Raw genomic sequence first — 24,828 nt, forward strand, 5'->3', positions numbered from 1 at the left:
CCACTCACGAGCCTCAGGCAGAGGGCCTTCAGTTCCACACCAGTCTCGGCAACATAGCAAGGCTGTCTTAGAGACAAAACCAAACTAAAACAACCAGCCAAATAAAAGCCCAAATCAAAAGCAAACAACAAACCAACCCTACAATTTTGCTAAATGTCAGAAATAAGAGAGATCTTAGGTCTAGAAAAAGTTGACTATTGGATTATCTGCACTGCAGTACTTCTCCAAGTGGATTCTAAGAGTGACTTTCTCCATAGCCTCAGGAGCAGCTTATTCAAACCCAGCTGACAGCACTCAGAGCCAGTCCTGAGTAGTTGTGTCCCTCTGTTCTGGTGTGGGGTGTTGAGCCAGTCTCACTATGTATCCCGGCAGTGCCTGGAACTCACTATATAAACCGGGCTGGCATTACATTTATGGTGATTCTCTGGCCTCTGCTTCCTGAGTGTAGGGCCTGCAGGTGTGTGGAACAATGCCCAGTGTGCATGTGGAGGTCAGGACAACGTGGTGGGATTGGTCTTCTCCTTCCACTAAGTAGATTCCAGGGTTAAGCTCAGGGCACCAGGCTTGGAGGCGCGGATGTTTGCCCACTGCACCGTCGTGGGGCCTCTCCTCTTTGTTTTGTTAGTGCGGGGTAGTTTCACGAGTCTCAAGCTGGTCTTTAACTCTCGATGTAGCCAGGGATACTCATGAACTTTGCTTCTCCTGCTTGCACCTCCCAAATGCGGGGGTCACAGGCTTGTGCCACCACACCTGGTACATGTGATACTGAAGATCAAACCCAAGGAGGCCTACAAAGTCATATCTGGGAGTCAAATTCCCAGTGGGATGCAATTTTGAAAAAAATGACAAGAGATTAACAGAAGAAAAACAGTATGGATATCTGACCATGGGGAAATGCCAATGCCCCACCCGGAGTCCAGCCCTGTAGAACATTAGCCCCTGGTGGGCAGAAGAAGAAAACACTTGTGTGCAGAACAAACATCTCATATATTATGAGATCTTGGGGGTATGTGAGGAAGTTACAGGTACACAATGAGAGTTCTATGGAAGAACAGTCCCACTTTCTATTTGGTTTAAAGATAAAACAAATGAGCTGGTATGGTGGCACAAGCCTTAATCCCAGCTCTCAAAAGGCTAAGCACTAGGATCTCAAGTTAAGGGCCAAGACCATCTCAAACAAATAAACATGAATAAGAACAAAGAGTAATACAGATATATATTTGTTTTGTTTTGTTTTGGTTTTTGGAGACAGGGTTTCTCTGTGTAGTTTTGGTGCCTGTCCTGGATCTCGCTCTGTAGACCAGGCTGGCCTCAAACTCACAGAGATCCACCTGCCTCTGCCTCCCGAGTGCTAGGATTAAAGGTGTGTGCCACCACTGCCTGGCAAAGTATATGTATTATGTATCCAACCATTAAAATAAATGCCATTTGGTGTTTGATCCAGCTATAAACAGGAAGGCTGCTGGAAGTTCCATTTCCACTTACATCTACTTTCAGAGAACTCATCCTTCCTCTACTCTGCTGGAAAAGCTGCCCCAGATCTGCATACCCACTGTGAATTACCATACACCAATCTAAGGCCATTCCAGATCGGAGAACTCCATCCAGGTTCCCAGAAAAACAAAATGATGCAATGAGGTAGAAACAAGTGCAGCCTAGGCACAGCACGTCCTGACCTGTCCCAGTCAACAGAGGCCTCACCTGAAATACAGCTAACGGGGCCACAGCAAAGTTCCAGCCCAGACATCACACCACTTGTGTTCACAGAGCATAACAATTGATACGTTTGGGTAGCAAATTTGTTCATTCAATCAAGAGATCAAAGCTATCCTTTGTCCTGATAGGATTTTTACATTGTTGTTACCACTATTTACTTCGGAATCCTGGTAAAATGTTCAAGGTCAGGAAGGCACAGATCTGTCCAATTGATCTCCTTCTTAAGCTGTTACAAAGAACTCTTGGAGGGAAGTGCCCAAAGTCACAAGGCAAATGGCAGAACCAAGGCTAGAACTCAGAACAACAGCTCTGAGACAGAGCTGCTGGGCAGGGGGCGATCCTGTGCTGTCCCAGCACATGCATGCAGTGAAAGAGGGATACTTCAATGGGGTATGGTTACACTCCACAGGACACCTCTTCCCATGACCCTTCTGGGGACCTATGAAAACTCCAGCAGAAATCAAACATGGTTTGAATTGTCTGTCAACCCTTCAGAGACTCAAGAGGTCCCTTATGTCACCACATTACTCCCAGGCCCCTTACCAGTGCTTGTGTGGGTGACACCATTCACTGTCCCCTCCACATCAGTCTCATCCTCGGCATAGCTCAGGATCAGGTTCTGCTGCCTACTGGTTAGCCTCCTGTGGACCAAGAACAGTTAGTGGCCAAGTACTTCCTGCAGGCAGCTCTTGAAAGGACACAATGCAGCTAAGTTTCTGACCCAGGCAGGTACATACCAAGCTAGTGACGAGGGACTGAGGGTCACAGGTCAGAGCTTCTCTCTAAAACTCTGAGTAGTTTCAATTGTCATTACTGTTATGCTAGATACTCACAAGGGTGGGGATGGGGTGTCCATGCTCTGTGTGCCTGTGAGTAGCGGGTAAAAAAGTAATCTTACTACAGGCAGAAGAACTGGAACTGGCCCGCCAGGTGGAGGAGCAGGGCATACCCCATGCTGGGTGCCATAGCACTCTGCCCAGAACACATCAGGAGTTTAGCATCTATGTGTCATTCTTTTGAATACTTCCACAACTCAATGAAGCCAGCCTGCTGTATCCACTGCAGATGGGAAACACAGGCTGGACAAAACTGACTTCAAGGAAGAAAAGAACCTGCCCAAGCCAAGAGCTCAAAGGGCAGCTGAACTGCTACATGCTGGGCTTGATAGGTAAAAGGCTCGAAGGGTACCTGTTCGCTGCATCTGTGTGTATGGGGTCTGGCGGTCTTGGCCATAGTCTCAGTGAACACTTACTTTGGAACTCTGATCTTGATATGAATGTAGTGGTCGCCATAGCCATAGCTATTAATCCGGGGGATGCCTTTTCCAGACAAGCGAATCCTCTGGTCGGTCTGAATCCCAGAAGGGATCTATTGAGAAAGGAATGCACTGATGTTCCCTGGTTCCCACTGTCCAAAAATAAAACTACACAGTGAAAGACGTCTTCAAAAAAGGACTTGCACCAGTGTGCAGAACCAGCTAGCCACACAGTTGTGAGACAGCTGAGTCCATGAAACAGATGTGAGGAGTGAAGCAAAGACTTAGGAGCACAAAGGTGAAAGCAGATGTGAGACTAAGCTTGCTCCATTACTCTCAGGGGCTGGACAGCAAGGACCCTAGAGAAGCAGACGTCTCCAGGTGAGGTGGGAGTATCTGCCCACAGTGACCACTGCCAAGGCCTAAGGCAGGCCCCAAGTCTCCAAACCCAGAGGCTGGAGAAGGCCCTGAGGCAAATATAAGGGTGGGTACAGGAAGCTGTCCACTACAGCTGCAATTAAAACTAGAGATGGTCTGGGGACTGGAGAGATGGCTCAGTGGTTAAGAGCTCTGGATGCTTTTTCAGAAGACCCAAGTTCAATTCCCCGCACCCACATGGCAGCTCACAACTGTCTAACTCCAGTTCCAGGGGATCTGACACCCTCACACACATACATGCAGGCAAAACACCAGTGCACATGAAAAATAAGCAAATCTTCAAAAGAAAAAAAAAAACTAGAGGTGCTCAACAGATTAAGACACAGTCCCTAAGACACCTGCTCCCCAAGACAGACCACGGGGAGGACCATGAACAAAGAGCACCTACTGCTGTGTGTAACTCCTGCCCTCAATTCCTGGGGCCCTGACCAGTGGAAGAGGAGACAGGACCAAGAACCATGGCCAACAGTAAAGAGAAAGGCCTGGAGTTGTGATGACGACTCAAGGAACAGTCTGAAGCCCTGAGCGCCACAGGCTCCAATGTCTCTTCCACTCTCAGAATCCCTGACAGGCTGGATACTCAGGTTCAGGACCACCTCAGCTATTTCCCACTTTAGAAAAAAATTAACTGGGCATGGTGGCACATGCATGTAATCATAGCACATGGAAGGCTGAGGCAACTGGATTACAAGTTCAAGGTCAGCTGAGGGTACATAAAAAGCATCAGTCTCAAAAAAGAAAGGGAGGGAGGGAGAGAGGGAGAGAGGAAGGAAGGGAGAGAGACAGAAAAAGAAAAGGAAAAAGATTGACAAGGTGCCAGGGTGCAAAGACAGCTGTCCTCATGACCTCTTACCGTCACATTGATTGTCTCATATAAGCCCTGGGCTTTGGCTGTACCCCCAAGAATAGCTTGAGCTATTGAAATAAAGAGGTCGGAGTGGATATCTGCGCCGTCCCTCCGGAACACAGGGCTTTTCTGTACCTAATGCCAAAGAGAAGACAAGTGTGACCACTGTGGAAGTGTTGCCTTCCCAGACCTGAGCTCGGGGCCTCACACACTTTAACCCCTTTTCACTTAAACAGATAGCACAGGAAGACCTGTACCTCAGAGCACCCCAAGGCTCTGAAGGGACACATGTTCCATGCACACTGCACAGTAGAGCACTATCTAGACTTCCTCAGTCTCTATCAAAACCTTTCAGTTACAAAAGAAATAAGAGGTAATGGTGGCACACACCTTTAATCCCAGCACTCAGGAGGCAGAGCCAGGCGGATCTCTGTGAGTTCGAGGCCAGCCTGGGCTACCAAGTGAGTTCTAGGAAAGGCACAAAGCTACACAGAGAAACCCTGTCTCGAAAAAAACAAAAGAAAAGAAAAGAAAAGAAAAGAAAAGAAAAGAAAAACACAAAAATAAGTAAATAATAATAATAAAATAAAAAGATTTACAGGGGCTAGGGAAGTGCCTGCCACACAAGTATAAGGATCCACAATACTCATGTAAAAGCTGGGCATGGTAGTACACATTTGTGATCCTTGCCACTGCTGTGTGAGTGTGTGTGTGTGTGTGTGTGTGTGTGTGTGTGTGTGTGTGTGTGTGTACAGGTGGATCTCTTGAGCTCACTAGCCAGAAAGCCTAGATGAATCAATGAGCTCCAGCTTCAGCAAGAAACTGTCTCAAAAAATAAGGGGGAGAGGAATCAAAAAAGGTACCAGACATCAACCTCTGTCCTCTACATGCATACACACACATGTATTCACACATACAATCTTTCAGACGGGGCTAGAACACAGGGCCTTGCACACACAGGTACACCACCACTAAACTATAGCCCAGCACCAACCTTCACCTTTGATTTCTCAGTCTGGAGGATTCAGTCTCCACACTATTTTTATGTACTGCGCTAACTTTGGTTTGAGAGAAGATCTCACTGTAGGCAGGCTCCACATTCATGGACTTATGTAAACCAATGCCTCAGCCTTGCATGGAGTGGGACTCCAGGTCAGTGTTACTATGCCAGCTTTGCCACTAGGTTTATTTGTTTTATTTGGAGAAGGGGGCATATTTTTTGAGATGGGGATCATCAAGTCAGGCTGGCTTCCAATTCTCTGTGAGGTGAGGATGACTTTGAACTTCACATCCTCCAGCCTCTACCTCCCAAGTGCTGGGATTACAGGTGTGCACTACCATGGCCAGTTTTATACAGTGTTGATGACTGAACCCCGGGCTTTTGTGTATACAAGGCACTTTACCTACATCCTGAGTCTTATTTCTAGTTTTCTTTTTTAGTCTTGTTTTTAAAGACAGCATTGGGGGGGGGGGGTAAGAGAGATAGCTCAGTGGTTAAAAGTATGTACTGCTCTTCCAGAGGACCTGGAAGAGTTCGATTCCCAGTATCCATGTCAGGTGGCTCATAACCACCTATACACTCCAGCTTCAGGGAATCTGATGAATCAGGCCTCCTTAAACACCTGCACCCATGTACATATCCCCTGACGCACATATACATGCACATATTTAAAAGTAAGTATTGGGGTTGGGGATTTAGCTCAGTGGTAGAGCGCTTGCCTAGCAAGCACAAGGCTCTGGGTTCAGTCCTCAGCTCTGGGGGGAAAAAAAAGTAAGTATTAAAAAACAACAACAACAAAAAAAATATGGTTTTGCTGGGCTATGGTGGTGCATGCCTTTAATCCCAGTACTTGGGAGGCAGAGGCAGGTGGATCTCTGTGAGTTTGAGGCCAGCCTGGATTACAGAGTTCCAGGAAAGGCGCAAAGCTACACAGAGAAACCCTGTTTTGAAAAGCCAAAAAAAAAAAAAAAAAGATATGGTTTTGTTATATAGACTAGGCTGGTCTTGAACTCAGGATCCTCCCACCTCCACATCCCAAGTGCTAAGATTACAGGCATGTGCCACTATACCTAGTACTTGAGTCAAATAATGAAATATCTCACATATAGAAAAAGGCAAAGTAGCCGGGCAGTAGTGTTGCACCCTTTTAATCCCAGCACTCAGGAAGCAGAGGCAGGCAGATCTCTGAATTTGAGACCAGCCTGGCCTGCAGAACAAGTTCCAGGACAGCCAGGTCTACACAGAGAAACCCGGTCTTGGGGGTGGGGGGGAGAGACACAGAAAGAAAGAGAGAGAGAAAATAGCAAACAGTACACCTACAATCATGCTCACAGAATTAAAACATTACAAGGTGGTCCACACCTATAATACCAACATTCTAGAGGCTAAGACAGAACACTCATGCGTTCCAGGCCAGCCTGAGCAACACAGGGAGATCCTGGCTCAAAAATGGGGAAAGAAAAATTACAAATGTAACTTTCTTTATAGTTCTCAGTTAATCACTACCCTGAATCTGGCATTTATCAACCTTACAAGCATGCCTTTACTTTTACTGTGCCTTTCTACATTCCCAAACAACACATAATCAATCAGACAGTCTCTTGTACTTTCCTTCCCCTGTGGTCGGTGACGAAGTACCTCATGCTCACCTGTGGTTCTTGCCTTCTGACAGATTGATAGACAATGTTCTGCTACACAGCAGTTTGATGACTATTCTTCTTGACAAACACCAGGTTTGTCACCAGTGTCTTGCTGTTATAAACAGGGCTGTCATATACACCCCTTGACCCAACACATGCTCCATTTGCATGGGTTTTTCTCAGATACATACCTAGTCTTAAGTCTCTGTTACCAGAGAAAACCATTTTGGGGTTAACAGTGTGAGTACTTTGCTAGCATGCAGAAAGCTGTGTGTTTAATTTCTAGCATTGCTAAATAAACAAATAAAACTATAGCATTATAACTTGCTCTCTCTGGCTGGGCATGGTGGCAGACGCTTTTAACCCCAGCATTTGGGAAGCAGAGGCAGGCAGATCTCTGAATTCAAGGCCAGCCTGGTCTGCAGAACAAGTTCCAGGACAGTCAGGACTATACAGAGAAACCCTGTCTCAAAAAACCAAAGAATTAGAATATTTTTTAAAAGGGTTTGCTTTCTGATCAACAATTTATATAGGAATAACAACACACACATCTTGGTGGTGGTAGCCCACACCTTGAATTCCAGCACTCAGGAGGCAGAGGTAGGCAGACCTCTGTGAGTTCAGGGCCAGCCTGGTCTACAGAGTGAGTTCTAGGACAACCAAGGCTACACAGAGAAACCTTGTCTCAAAAAACAAAAACAACCAAAATTGAAAACACATACCCACACAGATGTTCTGGGGTTTGTTTTCTATGTTTCTTTCTTTTTTCCTTTTTTTTCAAGATAGGGTTCCTCTGTGTTGCCCTGGCTGTCCTGGAACTCAATCTGTAGACAGGCTAGCCTCGAACTCAGAGATCTTCCTGCCTCTCCTCCTGAGTGCTGGGATTAAAGGTGTGCACCACCACCACCACCACCACCACCACCACCACCACCACCACCACCACCACCACCCCCACCCCCCCACCCCCGCTATGTTTCTAACTTGTCAGTGTTGTGAGGAAGCTTTATTCTCTGCATCCAGACATGAAAACAATTAATAACCATGCCTGAGCAGCCTTGAACTTGGAACAGTAACAACTGTGCCCATGAACCTTACAACAACGAGCAATCTCAGGTGCACCCACTCCAAGAGAACAAGGACCCAACAGAAGCTGACAGGCAAGCACCTACCCTGAATGTGACAAAAATTTCTCGTTTTCCCACAGGCATCCTTACAGTCTGACCATCTTCAACTCCTAGGAGAATAAAAGTTCCAAACAGCAGTTATAGTAGGGGTCCCAGGAAACCCAGTTGACCAGGTTTCTTGTCTTATTCTGGAGATGGGGTTTCACCATGTATCTCAGGCTGACCTCAGACTTATCAACAGGTATCACATCTAACTAGCTCGTCTCCTGTTAAGGCCAGTCCTCACTGCATGAGGACAGAAGAGACAGGACAGGAAGCTGCAGCACCCCATCTGGGAGCAGAGTGGGTACACTGTAGGAATGACTGGTGTAAAGGAAGACTGCAACAGCCGGGCAGTGGTGGCGCACGCCTTTAATCCCAGCACTCGGGAGGCAGAGCCAGGAGAATCTCTGTGAGTTCGAGGCCAGCCTGGACTACCAAGTGAGTCCCAGGAAAGGCTCAGAGAAACCCTGTCTTGAAAAACCAAAAAAAAAAAAAAAAAAAAGGAAGACTGCAACAGATTCTAGTTCCTCCTCAGACCTGGGGACCAAGGGCCCTGCGTCTAGCTCTGCAATCACGCAGACACAGGACACCACAGCCGGCCCATCTCCTGGGCAGTGGCCCACCTGCAGGCACAGGGATTGTCACTCGCTTCTTCTGCTTGGCTTGTCCTGTTCCTCTGCAGACCACACAAGGACTCGTGACGATGGAGCCCCGGCCACCACATCTCCGACATGTGGACCGCATCACGAAAGGACCTGTATTGACAGTTTCCTGAGGAACAGAAGGAAAATGCTGACTATGCGGGTACACTGTTTTATCTAAAAATGTTTTATTAAGAGTTTACATCCAGGTTAAGTGGCACAGGTCTACGATCCCAACATGTGGAGAGTAGAGGCAGGAGATCAGGAGTTCAAAGTCAGCCTTATCTGCATAGTAAGTTTGAGGCTAGGGTTATATGAGACTCTGCTCACTCCCCACCCTCAATGAGGAGGGTGGATAAGAATAAAATACATTATATACATGTCTAAAATTTTCAAAGAATAATCATCTTTGTTTGTTTGTTTTTGTTTTTTGAGACAGTGTTTCTCTGTGTGTAGCTCTGGCTATCCTGGAATTTGCTTTGTAGACCAGGCTGGCCTTGAACTCAGACATCCACCTGCCCCCTGAGCGATGGGATTAAAGGTGGGCACCACCACTGGCCAGCAATAATCTTCAATTTTAAGTCAGGGTGAAGGGAAGGAGGGGCAACAATGGACTTCTTGTGTGCATGTGCTGCTCCAAAACACACTGCCTAAGAAAACAGGTACAGGGCTGGAGAGAGGCTCAAGGTTAAGAGCACTGGCTGCTCTTCCAGAGGTCCTGAGTTCAGTTCCCAGCAACCACATGATGGCTCACAACCATCTGTAATGAGAACTGGTGCCCTCTTCTGGCATGAAGGCATACACGCAGGCAGAACACTGTACATAATAAATAAAAAAAGAAAAAAAGAAAGAAAACAGGTATAGGCGCTCGCACTGCTAATTTGAACTTTTTTTTTTGGTGGAGGAAGAGGGATGATATCTCCTGTGGCCCAGGCTGGACTCAAATTGCTATGTACTAGAGGATAAACTTGAACTTCTGATGTTTCCCAATCCACCTACCCAGTGCTGGGAGTACAGGTATACACCACCACACCCAGCTCTGAAGTCAAAAATTTTCAATGAACTTGTATCATTGTGGCTGGCTTTCTCTGCACCATCCCCATGTACATGTGTGTATATGTGCGCTGGGATTGAATCAAGGCTTCAGCTGGCATGATGGCTCACATTTACTTTCACAGCACCAACAGGCTGACAAATAAAGATTGCCTCATGTTCAAAGTTAGCCTGGGGTCTATATTGAGTTCCAAGCCAGCCTAGATTAGAGTTAAACCCTATCTCAAATAAAACAAAATATGAATTCAGGGCTTTGAGCATGCTAAGAACATGCTCATCGATTAGAAACAGCCCCAAGAACTCTAAAATGCCTGTACAAGGTACAGAAAAAAAAAATTCTGAAATTGAAGCTAGTATAGTCTATACAGCAAGTTTCTGACCAGCCAGAACTGCACATCCAGACCCTGTCTCATTAAATAAAATAAAAAAATAGTCAGGCAGTGGTGGCCCACACCTTCAATCTTGGTACTTGGAGTTGGAGACAGGCAGATCTCTGTGATTTTGAGACCAGCCAGTCAAGCATACACAAAGAAACCCTATCTCAAAAAAAAAAAAAAAAAAAAAAAAAAAAAAAAGAAAGAAAAGAAAGGAAAAAGAAAAAGAAACAAAACCAAAAAACCCCCACATATATAAAATGGACTGGGGAGTTGACTCGACAGATAAAGGCACTTGCCACCAAGGCTAGTTCAAACACTGGGTCCCACATGATGGAAGAAAATTGAATCCCAGAAGTTGTTCTTTGAATGGTACATATGGGCATGGCACACATGTACATACAATAAATAAATAAATGTAATAATAAAAAAATACTTTTAAAAATTATAACCAGGCAAGGCAGGCGGTGGTAGCGCACACCTTTAATCCCAGCACTCAGGAGGCAGGGGCAGGTAGATCTATGTGAGTTCAAGTCCAGCCTGGTCTACAAATCGAGTTCCAGGACAGCCCGGGCTACACAGAAAGACCCTGTCTGGGGTGGGCGTAGGGGTGTATGTGGGGGATAGGGTGGGATTATAACCAGACATGATGACACATTCTCATAATCCCAGTACTCAAGAGTCTAATGCTAGCAGTATGCCTGGGTTAAAGATTTAAGACCCTGTCCTCCCTCTAATCTCCACTCCCTAAGAAAAGAACAAAAAACAAAAACCCAAACAAAAACCAGGATGGAATCCTAGCACTTGGAAGCTAAAGGAGGATTACAAATTCAAGTCATCCTCGGTCACACAGGGAGGCTGAGGCAGCAGCGCAGGGCTACAGCGCCCAGCCTAAGGCCCAGGAATACCTCAGGGGTCTCTGGGACAGGAGGGAAGGGCTGGGGCAGCACAGGTGGGCGGGAACAGAGGAGGGGAGGGCCCGGGGCAGCCTTACCATGCCGGAGCCGCTGCAGTAGTGGCAATGCTGCACTTTGGTTCCAGGCTCGTTCCCCTTGCCGTCACAACGCTCACAGGTGTCCATGAGGTTCACAGTGAACTCCTTGTTGACACCCTTGGCGGCTTGGTTGAATGTCAACTCCATGATGTACTGAAAGAGTGAGGCACGGCCTGTCACTGCTTGACAATGACTGCAGTGATGCTGCGTCAGGACAGGAGGGCACTGGCCTGCGGTTACTCGCTAACTACCAGACATGTAATGTAGACTCTGCGGGTGAGGATGGGTGCTTTACACACACAGATTGTAACATTATCAAGTGAAAATTAACTCATCAGCTGACGTCGGGAATAATACCTGCATGTAGCGTTTGCTTTGGCCTAAGTCTAGAATATCTCCCAGAGGCCCAAGGCTTCGTTTCCATCTTAGTGTATGGGGGAGGTAGTGGGACCTTGAAGAGGTAGAGTCTGGCGGGAGATTTTATGTCGGGGCTGCCAGTCTGCCCTCCTTTCCTTCACCATCAGGATCAGATAAGCAGCTTTAGCTCACTCTCCACGTTACACACTGCCTTACCCAGGCCCTGAAACAGTGGGGCCAATAGACCATTCATTCAAACCATAAGCCAAAAGAAGCCTTTCCACTTTATTCTTTTGTTTTCCTACATGTATGCACCACATGTGCCTAGTGCCCAAGGAGAAGAAGAGGAAGTAAGATTCCTGGTACTGGAGTTACACACAGGTTTTCACCACCATGAGGGTGCTAGGAACTGAACTTAGGTCCTCTGTAAGCCAACTCTTCAGCTTCACTTTTCACTTTTGAGTTGTCTCAGGTATTTTCTTACAATAACAGAATAAAAACTAGAATAATACTTACAAAAAGCTTGAATGATCCATAATTGTAACTTAGATCATGAAACACTTCTCTTCTTTCCTCAACTCTGACAATGTTTCATTAGGACAAAGCTCTGGAAGAGTCAGCAATATCTTCCTGCTGGACTGAGCTTTCCTAGAGTAACAGGTTCTCAGCCTTCCTAATGCTGTGACCCTTTAATACAGTTCCTCAGGTTGTGCTGACCCCCAACCATAAAATTATTTCATTGCCACTCATAACTGTAATTTTGTTGTTGTTATGAATCATAATGTAAATATCTGATATGCAACCCCAAAGGGGATGTGAACCACAGGCTGAGAACTGTTGCTTTAGATAAATCACTCTACTACGGTTTCTGAGGGTCTTCAGCGCTGCCTGATTAAACAGCTGCTAATAACGGTCACAACATACACATCCTTTACTACCTAAAGGATTTTTCAAATAGTCCTAACTTTCTGCCAAATGGCTGCCTCTGAATCATTCCATTGCCTTTCTGAGGAATAGAAACTAAAAGTCTGCGTCTCACTTTAGCTTAAATATTGATCATTTAGCCGGGTGTTGGTGGTGCCCGCCTTTAATCCCAGCACTCGGGAGGCAGAGCCAGGCGGATTTCTGTGAGTTCAAGGCCAGCCTGGGCTACCAAGTGAGTTCCAGGAAAGGCTCCAAAGCTACACAGAGAAACCCTGTCTCAAAAACAAAAACAAAAACAAAAACAAAAAAACTTTGTCTTTTAAAATAAGGAACACTGTGCGTGATGGCAGATGTCTTTAATGCCAGCACTTAGGAGGCAGAGGCAGGTAGATTTCTGTGAATTCAAAGTCAACCTGGTCATAGTGAGTTCCAGGATAGCCAGGGCTACAATGTGAGACCTTTTCTCAAAAATACAAAAATTAATTTAAAAAAAGAAATGGAAACTTACTTCCTGAGGCTGATCAAACACAGTCTGGAAATCTCCAAAAGGAGATGATGAGAACTCCCCAAAGATCTTCCTGAACAGCTCCTCAGGGTCAACAGAGGGACCTCCTCTCCAGTAGCTCTGCCCAGAGCTGCTGGCTCCAGGATCAAAGCCAGCAGAGCCGTAAGCATCATACTGCTTCCTCTTCACCTCATCACTCAACACCTATGATGGAAAATGACACAGCAATCAGACATTTCTGGGTCTTCTAAGGTTCAGGAGCACAGACAACAGCTCATGCCAAGTAAGTCTGTCATATTTACTAAGTGGTCTTATGTGCAAAACATTCTACAAAAGCTAGGCATGGTGGGCAGTGAATGCCTGTAATCCCACCAATCAAAAGGCTAAGCAGGGAGATGAGTTTGAAGACAGTTAGGTGTGGTGGTATTGTGTTCCCCAAAATATTGTGTACTCTAATAAATTTATCTGGGGTCAGAGAACAGACAGCCACTAGATACAAAGGCTAGAAAATGGTGGCACTCACACCTTTAATCCTAGCATTCCAGAGATAGAAATCCCTCTGGATCTCTGTGAGTTCAAGGCCACATTGGAAATAGTCAAGCATGGTGACACACACCTTTAATCCCAGAAAGCCAGCCTTAAATCCCAGGGAGTGGTGGTAGAAAGCAAAAAGATATATAAGGCGTGAGGACCAGAAACTAGAGGCATTTGGCTGGTTAAGATTTTGGCTGGTTAAGCGTTCAGGCTTTTGAGCAGCAATTCAGCTGAAAGCCATTGGGATGAGGACTCAGAAACCTCCAGTCTGAGGAGACAAGACCAGCTGATGATCCGGTGAGGTGAGATAGCTGTGGCTTTTCCTGTCTCTCTGATCTACCAGCATGGACCCCATTAACTCGGCTGGGGTTTGATTTTATTAATAAGAACCTTTAAGATTCCTGCAACAGTTAGGGCTGCACAGTACACCCTGTTTCAACAAAAAACAAAAATCACATTGGAGCTCAGTGGTAGAGCATTTGTTAAGCATGTATACAGCCTTGGGTTCAGTCCTCAAAGCCATAAAAACAGAAAAATAAAAAAATGTAAAAGTTAGTTGGGTAGTAGTAGTTAGTAGTAGTAGTAGTTAGTAGTAGTAGTAGTGCACACCTTTAATCCTAGCACTCAGGAAGCAGAGGCAGGAGGATCTGAGTTTGAGGCCAGCTGCTCTACAGGGCAAGTTCCAGGACAGCCATAGCTACACAGAGAAACCCTGTCTCAAAAACAAAAAAGGGGGGAGAAAAAAGTAAAAATTAGCCATCAAATATACCTTTCATGGTATGATGGTTAATTCTGTCAATTTCATTGGTTTAAGGTGGAAAACTGGTAAAGCATACTTCTTTTTTTGTTTTTCGGGACAGGGTTCTTTCTCAGTGTAACCACGTATACACCTATAGTCCAGGCCGGCCTCGAACTCAGGGATCCACCAGTCTTCCTCCCCAAGTGAGGGCATTAAAGCCACACCTGGCTGTATACTTCGTGACACGTCTCTGAGGGTGTTTCCAGACAAAAATGGAAGAGGCAAAGACTGCCTGTCATCACAACACTTGAAAGGCTGAGGCAGAGGAATTCCTTGAGTTTGAGGCTAGCCTTGTCTCAAAACCAACCAAAAAGCAACAGAAAACCAGGACTGGCACGCAGGTTAAGGAACCAAGTTGGGAAGACCTGCCCTGACCGTGAGCAGCACCCAACAAGTGCAGCCTGACGGGAAGGAACAGCAGAGCAAACAGCTCGCTCTCGGGAGCACTTCACCCTTCTTGGGCGTGTGACCCACATACATCATAATATTTCACCAACTTCTGTTTATTTTGACTTTCTGAAATAAGATCTCACTATGTAGACTTGGTTATCGAACTCGCTCTGTAGACCAGGCTGGCCTAGAACTCACAGAGCTACACCTGCTTCTGCCTCCCAACTGCTGGAATTGAAGTCATAAGCTACCATGCCCAGCTCTTCTTCAGCCTTTGAATGCACACTGGCATCAGCCACTCTCAGGTATTCAGGCCTGCAGCCACAGACCAGGCTACTGTCACTGGCCTTCCATCCAGAGGCTTCCAGCTTCTTAAATTGAGCAGCTACCAGTTTCTCTGATGCCACAGCCTATAGGTGCCATTGTGGGACTCTTCAGCAGCTGATCTTTTTTACAAACAATTTTTATGAGCCTGGCATGGTGACTCATGTCTCTTAATTCTAGCACTCACGAGGCAGAGGCAGGTGGATTTCTCTGAGTTCAAGGCCAGTCTGGTCTACAGAGTGAGTTCCAGGACAGCCAGGACTACACAGAGAAACCCTGTTGGGGAATATTAGCTTAAGATGTGTTACATTCATTTATTCTGTGGGATATTTGTTTAATAAGACATGTTGCATTCTTTCATGATGCATTCGTTTAACTCTGTAAAGCTGAGTTACTTTGCCTACGTAAAACACCTGATTGGTCTAATAAAGAGTTGAACAGCCAATAGCAGGGCAGGAGAAAGGATAGGAGGGGCTGGCAGGCAGAAAGGATAAATAGGAAAAATCTAGGCTGGGGGAGAGAAGAGGAAGAGCAAGAAAAGGAGAAAGTTGGGCTGAAGAGATGGCTTAGAGGTTAGGAACACTGGCTGTTCTTCTAGAGGTCCTGAGTTCAATTCCCAGCAACCACACTGTGGCTCACAATCATCTGTAATGAGATCTGTGTCCTCTTCTGGACTGCAGGGATACATGCAGGCAGAACACTGTATACATAATAATTAAATCTTTTTTTTTTTTTTTTTTTAAAAAAAAAAAAAAGAGAGGAGGATGCAGGATGCCATGGGCCAGCCACCCAGCCACACAACCAGCCATGGAGTAAAAAGGGAAGAAAGACATATAGAATAAAGAAAGGTAAAAAGCCCAGAGGCAAAACATGGAAAAAGAGAAATGGGTTAATTTAAGTTAGAAAAGCTGACTAGAAACAAGCCAAGGTAAGGCCAGGCATTCATAATTAAGAATAAGTTTCCGTGTATTTATTTGGGAGCTGGGTGGTGAGCCTCGAAAGAGTTTAAAAAAAAAAAACAAAAACAAAAACAAAAAACCTACATTTTGGCGTTCCAACATGAGGCCTAATTTTCCACATTGGGCCTGAGAAAGCTTAAAAAAAACAAAGGTTACTGCTCCCATAAGAATCTCTGCTGTACAGCAGTGCACTTAAACAGCCTTTTCCATGCTAAATAGAAACAAAACAAAAAAGTGAAAAAATGCCTGCCACAAGGCAGGGCACTGGCATTCCAGAACTGGGGGACTGAATGCAGTTCTTCGTCTCCATATTGAGTTTGCTTTCAATGTGGCAAGACTAGCCATTTGGACAAAAAAAAACTGCTTTTGCCTTGACGGCTGACGGTAAGCTATACAGACTGGACAATCAGGACACAGGAAAAAGACGGTTGAACTTTGTCAAGACAAGGCAGTCCTTTGAGATTCCTGCTTCACAGAAGAGTCTGTCAGATATTCTGCAGAATACAGAGGAAAGTGACTGATGAACTTTGCCAATACAAGGCGGGACAGTCTTTCAGATTTCCTGCTTCACTGAAAAGTCTGCCAGATGTTCTAGGCCTGTAGCCAAAGATGGATGCCCCAACATTGCAGAGGAACTTTGGGTTACTGTCCAGGCAGTCAAATGTCTCTGTTGTTAGGCAATACTACATCCTTCTGGGGTCTTTGATGGAGCTAAAGACTAAATAGTTTGAGTTATAGTTTCCCTTAATTATAGTAGAAAGTAAATTAGGTATAAAACTTTGGAATCACTAAGATAGGATAGAAAATGGAGCATTTTCTCTGAATTTGATAAATACAAATGGACTGAATATTGTAAATGTAATTCTTACTTGATAGCTGTTTTTATTTTATATATATAGTTTTACTATGTTAAAGTTAAAAATCTTCATTTTTATTAAGACCAAAGGGGGAAATGTTGTGAAAAATTAGGTTAAGATGTGTTACATGTGTTATATTCATTTATTCTGTGGAATATTTAATGATGCAAAAATGTGTTACATTCTTTTATGTTGCATTTGCTTAACTCTGTATAGCTGTGTTACTTTGCCTGTCTAAAACATTTGCTTGGTCTAATAAAGAGCTAAACAGCCAATAGGCAGGCAAAAGAAAGAAATAGGTGGGGCTGCCAGGCAGAGAGAATAAATAAGAGGAAAACTCTAGGCTGGGAGAGAAGAGGAAGAGCAAGAAAAAGAGGAGAGGAGGACACCAGGGGCAGCCACCCAGCCACACAACCAGCCATGGATCAAGAAGAAGAAAGGCTTTGCTGACTCCCCATGGGAGGCCTTACCCTTTCGGAGAAGGGGATGGAGGGGGGGGTTGTGGGGGAACAGGAGGAGGGATGAGAGGGATCTATGGTCGGTATGTAAAATGAATAAAAAAAATTTAAATTAAAAAAAAAGGGAAAAAAGATATATAAAATAAAGAAAGGTTAAAAAGCCCAAAGGCAAAATGCAGAAAGAGAAACAGATTAATATAATTTTAAAAAGCTGGCTAGAAACAAACCAAGTTAAGACTGGGTATTCATAAGTAAAACTAAGAAGTCTTCATGTATTTATTTTATTTGGGACCTGGGTGGCAGGCCCCCAAAGAGTTAAAATAAAACAAGTAACTACAGCCGGGCGGTGGTGGCGCACGCCTTTAATCCCAGCACTCGGGAGGCAGAGCCAGGTGGATCTCTGTGAGTTCGAGGCCAGCCTGGACTACCAAGTGAGTCCCAGGAAAGGCGCAAAGCTACACAGAGAAACCCTGTCTCGAAAAACCAAAAAAAAAAAAAAAAAAAAAGTAACTACAAAACCTTGACTTGAAAAAAAATTATAGTAATTTTTGTTTTATTTTATGGGTATAGGCATTTTTCTACACGTATGTCTGTATACCACTTGTGTGCCTGTTGCTCTCAGAAGCCAGAAGAGGGCATTGGATCTCTTGAAATTGGAGTTATAGTTGGTTGTGAGCTGCCATGTGGGTGCTGGGAATTGAACCTAGGTCCTCTAGAAGAGCTGCCAATGCTCTTAACTAATGAACCATCTCCCCAGCACCCTGCCCACCTGCAGCTGATCTAAAGAGCCAATTTAATAAATCTCTTATGATTACATATATCCTATTAATTCTCCTTCTCTAGAAAGCTCTAGCACAGATTAGCTGTAGTTGGCAGGGGATAAAAGCCTTCATACTTCTGAGTTGTGACTCTTCAGATGTCACAGTCACAAAGGATATCTAGTCCTTTGAACATAGAAACTTGGACATGTGCAGAACCCCTTAGACAGTGAGGTCCAAGAGGAGTGCTGCAGTGGTCTGAATGAGAACAGCCCCCATGGGCTCACAGGGAGGGGCACTCTTAGGAGGTGTGACCTTATTGGAGGAAGAGTGTCACTGGGGGTGGGCTTGGAGGTTTCAGAAGCTCAAGTCAGGCCCAGTGTCACTCTCTCTTCCTGCCACCTTCCAATTCAGATGTAGGACTCTCAGCTACATCTCCAGCACCATGTCTGCCTGTGTGCCGCCACGCTTCCTACCATGATAATGGACTAAACCTCTGAACCTGTAAGCCAGCCCCAATTAAAAGTTTTCCTTTAAAAGAGTTTCCATGGTCATGGTGTCTCTTCATAGCAATAAAACTCTAACTAAAGCAAATGGCCGTTCTCCAATAACTCTGTAACTGGTCAATGGCTCTTTCAGGGACATATGGTTTTTTTCCTTTGTTTTTTTTTTTGTTTTTGTTTTTGTTTTTTAAGACAGAGTTTCTTTGTGTAGCTTGGGAGCCTGTCCTGGAGCTCACTCGGTAGACCAGGCTGGCCTTGAACTCACAGAAATTCACCTGCCTCTGCCTTTGCTGGGATTAAAGGTATGAGCCACCATTGCCTGGTTTTTCCCCCGGTATTTTGATATGGTCTTTTACTTTAACAACTGCTATCAAATAAAGGCTGACTCAGTCTAATTCTCAAGGTCATCTATCAGGCTGAGCGGTGGTGGTACACACCTTTAATATCAGCACTCTGGAGGCAGAGGCAGGTGGATCTGAGTTCAAGGCCAGCCTGGTCTACAGAGCAAATTCTAGGACAGTTAAAGCTACACAGAGAAACCCTGTCTTAAAAAAAAATCATCTATCAGTATGAATTACCCGAGTAGCTTCAATGGTACAGATGAATCCTATTCCTGTTTTGTTGTGTACTGAAATGGGCTACACGTGTAGCCCTGGCTGGCCTTAAATTTGCAGAAATTCTCCTGCCTCAGCCTCACCAGTGCTAGAATTACAGCTATATCACCACTCCTGGTCTCTCTTCTTTTTTAAAAATTACATCTATTTATTTTGTGTACATGCGTGGGTGTTTGTCATGGCACTCAGGTGGAGGCCAGAGGACAATCTGTGCAAGTTGCTTCCCTCTGTCCACCATGTGGGTCCTGGGGATTGAACTCAGGTCATCAGAGTTGGCAGCAGATACATAGACCCACTGGCCTCACCAGCCTTGTTTCTTCATTGAGATTCTGAGTAGGCAGAACTGGCCTAAGACCTCAGCAGGGACAGTACACCACACTGGACCAGGTGCCACGGCGGGCTGTTACCTCGTACGCTTCTGCCAGCTGGGAAAACTTCTCCTTGGCTTTGGGATCATCCTTATTTGTGTCCGGGTGGTATTTCTTGGCGAGCTAAGGGAGAAGAAAGTAAATTATATAGATATGAAGCAGAACAACAAACTTGCTGTAATTATGCCTCTTTACAGCATCTGTCTCTCATAAGACAGCAAAAAAATTTTTTTTCTTTTGTTGGTTTCTCAAGACAGGGTTTCTCTGTGTATCCCTGGCTGTCCTGGAACTCACTCTGTAGACAGGGCTGGCCTGGAACTCACAGAGATTCACCTGCCTCTGTCTCCTGAGTGCTGGGATTAAAGGCTTGCACCACCACTGCCCAGCTGCAACAAATTCGGGTTTTTTTTTTTTTGTTTTTTTTTAAAGATTTATTTATTTATTATGTATACAGTGTTCTGCCTGCACATAAACCTGCAGGCCAGAAGAGGGCACCAGATCCCATTGTAGATGGTTGTGAACCACCATGTGGTTACTGGGAATTGAACTCAGGACCTCTGGAAGAGCAGCCAGTGCTCTTAACCTCTTAGCCATCTGTCTAGCCCCCACAACAAATTCTTAAAACAAAATTTAAAATTTGAAAATAATTCACAGATCTACATATTCCTCATCTATCAGAAATCTCTTCCAAAAATAGTTAACTAGGAGCTGGAGAGATGGCTCAGTGGTTAAAAGCATTTAATACTCTTGCAAAAGACTGGATTTGGTTCCCAGCATCCATGTAGCATCTCACAACTGTCTGAACCTCCAGTTTCAAGAGATTTGATGCCCTCTTTTGACCTCAGAAGTCACCAAGCATGCAAGCAGTACACATACACACATGTTAATTAAAAATAAATTTTTAATTAACACAAATTAAAAATAAATATTAAAAAATATTTGACTAGTCAAGCAGTAATAGCATACACCTTTAATCTCAGCACTTGGGAGGCAGAGGCAGATGGATCTGTATGAGTTTGAGCCCAGGCTAGTCTACAGATCTAGTTCCAGGACAGCCAGGGCTATACAGGGAAACCCTATCTCAAAAAAACAAAAACAAACAAAAAAACAGCAGGGCTGGAGAGATGGCTCAGCAGTTAAGTGCACTGGCTGTTCTTCCAAGGTCCTGAGTTCAATATCCAGCAACCACATGATAGCTCACAACCATCTGTAATGAGATCTGGTATTCTCTCCTGGCATGCATGCATATATGCAGACAGAACACTGTATACATGGTAAATAAATCTTAAACAAACACAATAGCATTAACTGATACCACATTCATTGTGCACCAAATGCATCTTTGTCAGATAACTCCACAAGCAGGATCAGCTGCTTGTGAGCTGCCCGAGTGGGCTATATACCAAGTCAATACAGACCAGACAAGATCAATAGCAATCTGGGCTGAAGAGACAGCTCAGTGGCTAAGAGCACATATTGCTTTTCTAAAAAATCTGAATTCAATTCCCAGATATGTCTGATGGTTCATAGCTGCCTATAACTATAGTCCTAAGGAAATCTAATACCTCTGTTTTGTTTTTGTTTTTGTTTTTTGAGACAGGGTTTCTCTGTGTATCCCTGGCTGTCCTGAAACTCACTCAGTAGATCAGGCTGGCCTCAAACTCAAGAGATCTGCCTTCTGAGTGCTGGGATTAAAGGTGTGCAACACCACCACCTGACACCCTTTGTCCTCTGTGAACATATGCATCTTTGTGTACATGCCTATACACAGACACATACACACAATTTTAAAAATTAAAATAAAATAGACACACACATATATAAAGATCACCAGCAATCTTTCTATAGGCTGGTCAGTAAATCTAAGACCAATACAGACCTGATAATAGGCTTTCTTGATATCTTTCTGGCTGGCATTTCGGGGCACTCCTAATATCTGATAATAATCATCTTTGGCCAAGGAAGCACTTGTGTGGAAGGAGGCAGTACAAGCAAAAGGGAGGCTTTTTGTTCCTGGAAATGAAACAAGAAAGTAAGTTAGTCTAGGAATTTGTCCAACAAGAGGAAATTATAAATAAATAAGCAGCTACGAAATACCTGTGAAAGAACAAACAAGCCTCAGATATAGGGTCTGTTCCTTTCTGATCACACTAGAGGCCAAACTCAATGAACACCAAATGAGGGCAAAGCTTGGGATATAGTTCAGTAGGTACACTGCTTTCCAGGCATGCACAGGGCCCTGAGTTTGAGTCACAGCACTGAATAAACCCAGCATATTGGTTCATGATCAGCACATGCTCATAATCCTAGCATTAGAGAAAAGGAAACAGATGATCAGAAGTTCAATTCACAGCTACATATGAAGTTTTAGGCCAGACTGGAATACATGATTAAAAACAAACGACGACAACGAGCCGGGTAGCAGTGACACACGCCTTTAATCCCAGCACTCGGGAGGCAGAGCCAGGCGGATCTCTGTGAGTTAGAAGCCAGCCTGGTCTACAGAGTGAGATCCAGGACAGTCTCCAAAACTACACAGAGAAATCCTGTCTGGAAAAAAACAAAACAAAAAACAAACAAACAAACAAAAACAACAACAACAACAAAAAACGACAAGAACAACAACAAACATAGCCAGGTGGCAGTGGTGGCGCACACCTTTAATCCCAGCACTCAGGAGGACGAGGCAGTCAGATCTGAGTTTGAGGCCAGCCCGGTAGACGGAGTAAGTTCCAGGACAGCCAAGGCTACACAGAGAAACCCTGTTTTGAAAAAAACAACAACAAAATCCACAAAACAAAAACAAACAAACAAATAAATAACATAAAAACAGCCAGAGAAGTAGAACACATGCAGAGAGAAGTTAAGGGATAAAAGAAGAGAATGAGCAGGAATGATCAGAATAAAATAAAAAGGAGTTATGAGATTATTATTGTTTCTTCATTCAGACTGGAGAAGACATTAAAACTGGATTCTTAATGATTCTATAATTCAACTTCCTCTTTATTTGATACCTGCCCGGCTGGTTAACCCCACTCCTTCCACTGTCCAGAGGATAAGCCTGTAAAGTGGCAAAAGTTTGGCAATTGTAGCAGCTTCAACACCATCAGCGAAGAACTTACATGAAGCTGTGCAGATAACTACAGGTAACTATTACAAGGTGGATGTCTTTTCTATCCTAATCAATGATTAATAATATTAGGAAGAATTTGTTTAACTCTTTGGTTTTTATCCTTGTTGCTTTATCCAAGATATGTACAGTAAATGCTATTTTTATTATAAACCTAGCATTATTCTCCACATTGTTTTAAGAATGCCCAATGTAGTAGCAAGTTACTGCTTTCTTTCTGCTTGGGAGATTTTTATTTCATCTGATTTCATAAACCAGTCTTGAGAAATGATCACAGACCTTCAATGTGGCATCAGGATATGCAATGAAGGATGACACGTCCACAAATATAGTCCCTTGAGATAAAATATGCCCACTGTAGCCTATGGGTTGAATTAAGGAAAGCCAACTGCAGTTCTTTAGTTATGTTTTCATACAGAAGTAATACTTAGGGGGTTGGGGATTTAGCTCAGTGGTAGAGCGTTTGCCTAGTAAGCGCAAGGCCCTGGGTTCTGTCCTCAGCTCCAGAAAAGAAAAAAGAGAGAGAGAGAGAGAAAGAGAGCGAGAGAAAAAGAAGTAATACTTAGAGCCTGTCTAGGTCTCTATGTTTCCCTCACACAAAGGCACGATAACAACAAAAACAAAAACAAACAAACAAACAAACAAACCGCTTCAAGGCATGCATGAGGCCTTATGCTTGATCCCTGGAACTTCCCAAAATATAATAAAGTTCAGTGCTTGCTTCCTTCATTCTCACTGCAGTGGTATAACACAGTATAAGTAAGTATCACCAGGGATGGAGAGATGGCTCAACAGCTAAGAGCACATATTGCTCTTGTAGAGGACACAAGTTCAGTTCCTAGCCCCTAAGAACTGCCTGTAACTCCAGGGGTCAGATGCCTCTGGCCTCTTTGGACACCTGTATTCAAGAGCACATAGCCACACACAGACACACATATACATAAATAACTTTAAAAATGTTTTTTACAGAGGAAGACTGTTGATCACAGCTAAAGCATGTCAAGGCTTAATGCACACTGATTTGGTATTACCTCCAGCAATAAGGTAAGTGCCATGCCAAGACTACCACCTTTCCACTTTGTAATTTTTTCAAGTTATTTAACATCTAAACCTGTTTCTCCATAGAATGGAAAGGTAACAATGTTTTTGAAATATCACATGAAATATTCTCTGAGAAACTATACTTCATACACTGTAAGTGTTCAATAAATGTTAAGACTGCATTATTACATTCACTGACTTAAGCATTTTTTAAAAAAGGCTGATTATGTCCTCCATTTACACCACGTGATGTTAGGGATGCAAGCTGTGAAATGACAATTCATCACACTTCTGACCTCAAAAGAGGGCAAGCCCTTGCATCTCCCTAGATCTCTGGGTGCCTAGCACTCACTGAATGGCAGTTGTTTCTTCCATTACAAGCTAGAAAGTGAAGGAAAAGAGAAGGGATAGGGCAAGGGGGCAGCGGCCTAGACAGAGAGGTGAGCTGTTGACAGAGGTGAAGGTTCACGGCCTTCGGAGTGTTTCACCACCTCCGGCTCCACGCAGCTCTTTCCCCCTCGACGGCTTCTGGGTAGCCAGCACCTTGGCCTCTCTGCCTCCTGCATGCCTGTGTCCCCAGCAATTCCTCTCGATCGGGAAGACACCTCCATCCCGCTACCCTGGTCTTCAGAGTGAGGCGAGTCGCCCTTTCTAGTCCCAGGAGCCGCTACTCGAGATCTGCAAGCCTCCCTCACCTGTGAGGCGGACACCCGGTCTCAATGTCAGCAGCGCCCGGGGCCCGTGAGCGCCCACGGAAAGCCCGAAGGCAGAGACGCTCAGCTTGCGACCCACCGATGTTGTCAATGTTGTCCCTACGCCCCTCTGGGGCTGCTGGGCCCCTCTCCCCGCTGCAGCCGGCAGTCGGGGGGTCCCCACCGCCACTAGCAACCAGCGTGGGGAACACCGCGCAGCCATCTTGGCCCGGGGACACTGCGCCTGCGCGGACCGTCCCTAGACCGCTCAGCCGGTCACCTCTTCCGGAGGCGAGGCGTCCTCAACACGCAGGGCGCGAGCTTTGCGTACGCGCCGCCGGCTCGGAAAAGTTGTCCTCGGCTATAAGGATGTCATCGTGTATGTCTTCCCTGTATTGGAATTTCTGTGATGTACGACTGAATGCTGCATTTTACTTGTGAGTAATGTGTAGCAATTGTAATCTTCCTGAGAGTCCTGCCCTGGGAAGAAC

The 24,828-nt window shown here is 44.8% G+C and overlaps 1 protein-coding gene across 2 annotated transcripts in view; it reads right to left on the reverse strand.

Moving 5' to 3' along the window:
* Dnaja3 (DnaJ heat shock protein family (Hsp40) member A3) overlaps positions 1-24,619 on the reverse strand; it is a 29,032-nt gene extending 4,413 nt beyond the window's left edge. The window contains exons 1-10 of one of the 2 annotated variants that reach the window (XM_028894796.2): positions 24,341-24,619; positions 21,354-21,487; positions 19,514-19,597; positions 12,914-13,114; positions 11,125-11,277; positions 8,686-8,833; positions 8,066-8,130; positions 4,263-4,391; positions 2,969-3,084; positions 2,260-2,357 (exon numbers count right to left, since the gene is read on the reverse strand). In XM_028894796.2, the coding sequence (XP_028750629.1) occupies positions 2,260-2,357; positions 2,969-3,084; positions 4,263-4,391; positions 8,066-8,130; positions 8,686-8,833; positions 11,125-11,277; positions 12,914-13,114; positions 19,514-19,597; positions 21,354-21,487; positions 24,341-24,560 (1,348 nt within the window). In that variant the 5' untranslated portion in view covers positions 24,561-24,619. The remainder of the gene's footprint in view (positions 1-2,259; positions 2,358-2,968; positions 3,085-4,262; positions 4,392-8,065; positions 8,131-8,685; positions 8,834-11,124; positions 11,278-12,913; positions 13,115-19,513; positions 19,598-21,353; positions 21,488-24,340) is intronic. The other variant, XM_028894797.2, reaches the window with a different exon arrangement.
* Between the last annotated feature and the right edge of the window lie 209 nt (positions 24,620-24,828).

Source organism: Peromyscus leucopus, chromosome 8b, assembly GCF_004664715.2.
Source record: "Peromyscus leucopus breed LL Stock chromosome 8b, UCI_PerLeu_2.1, whole genome shotgun sequence".
NCBI lineage: Eukaryota > Metazoa > Chordata > Mammalia > Rodentia > Cricetidae > Peromyscus > Peromyscus leucopus.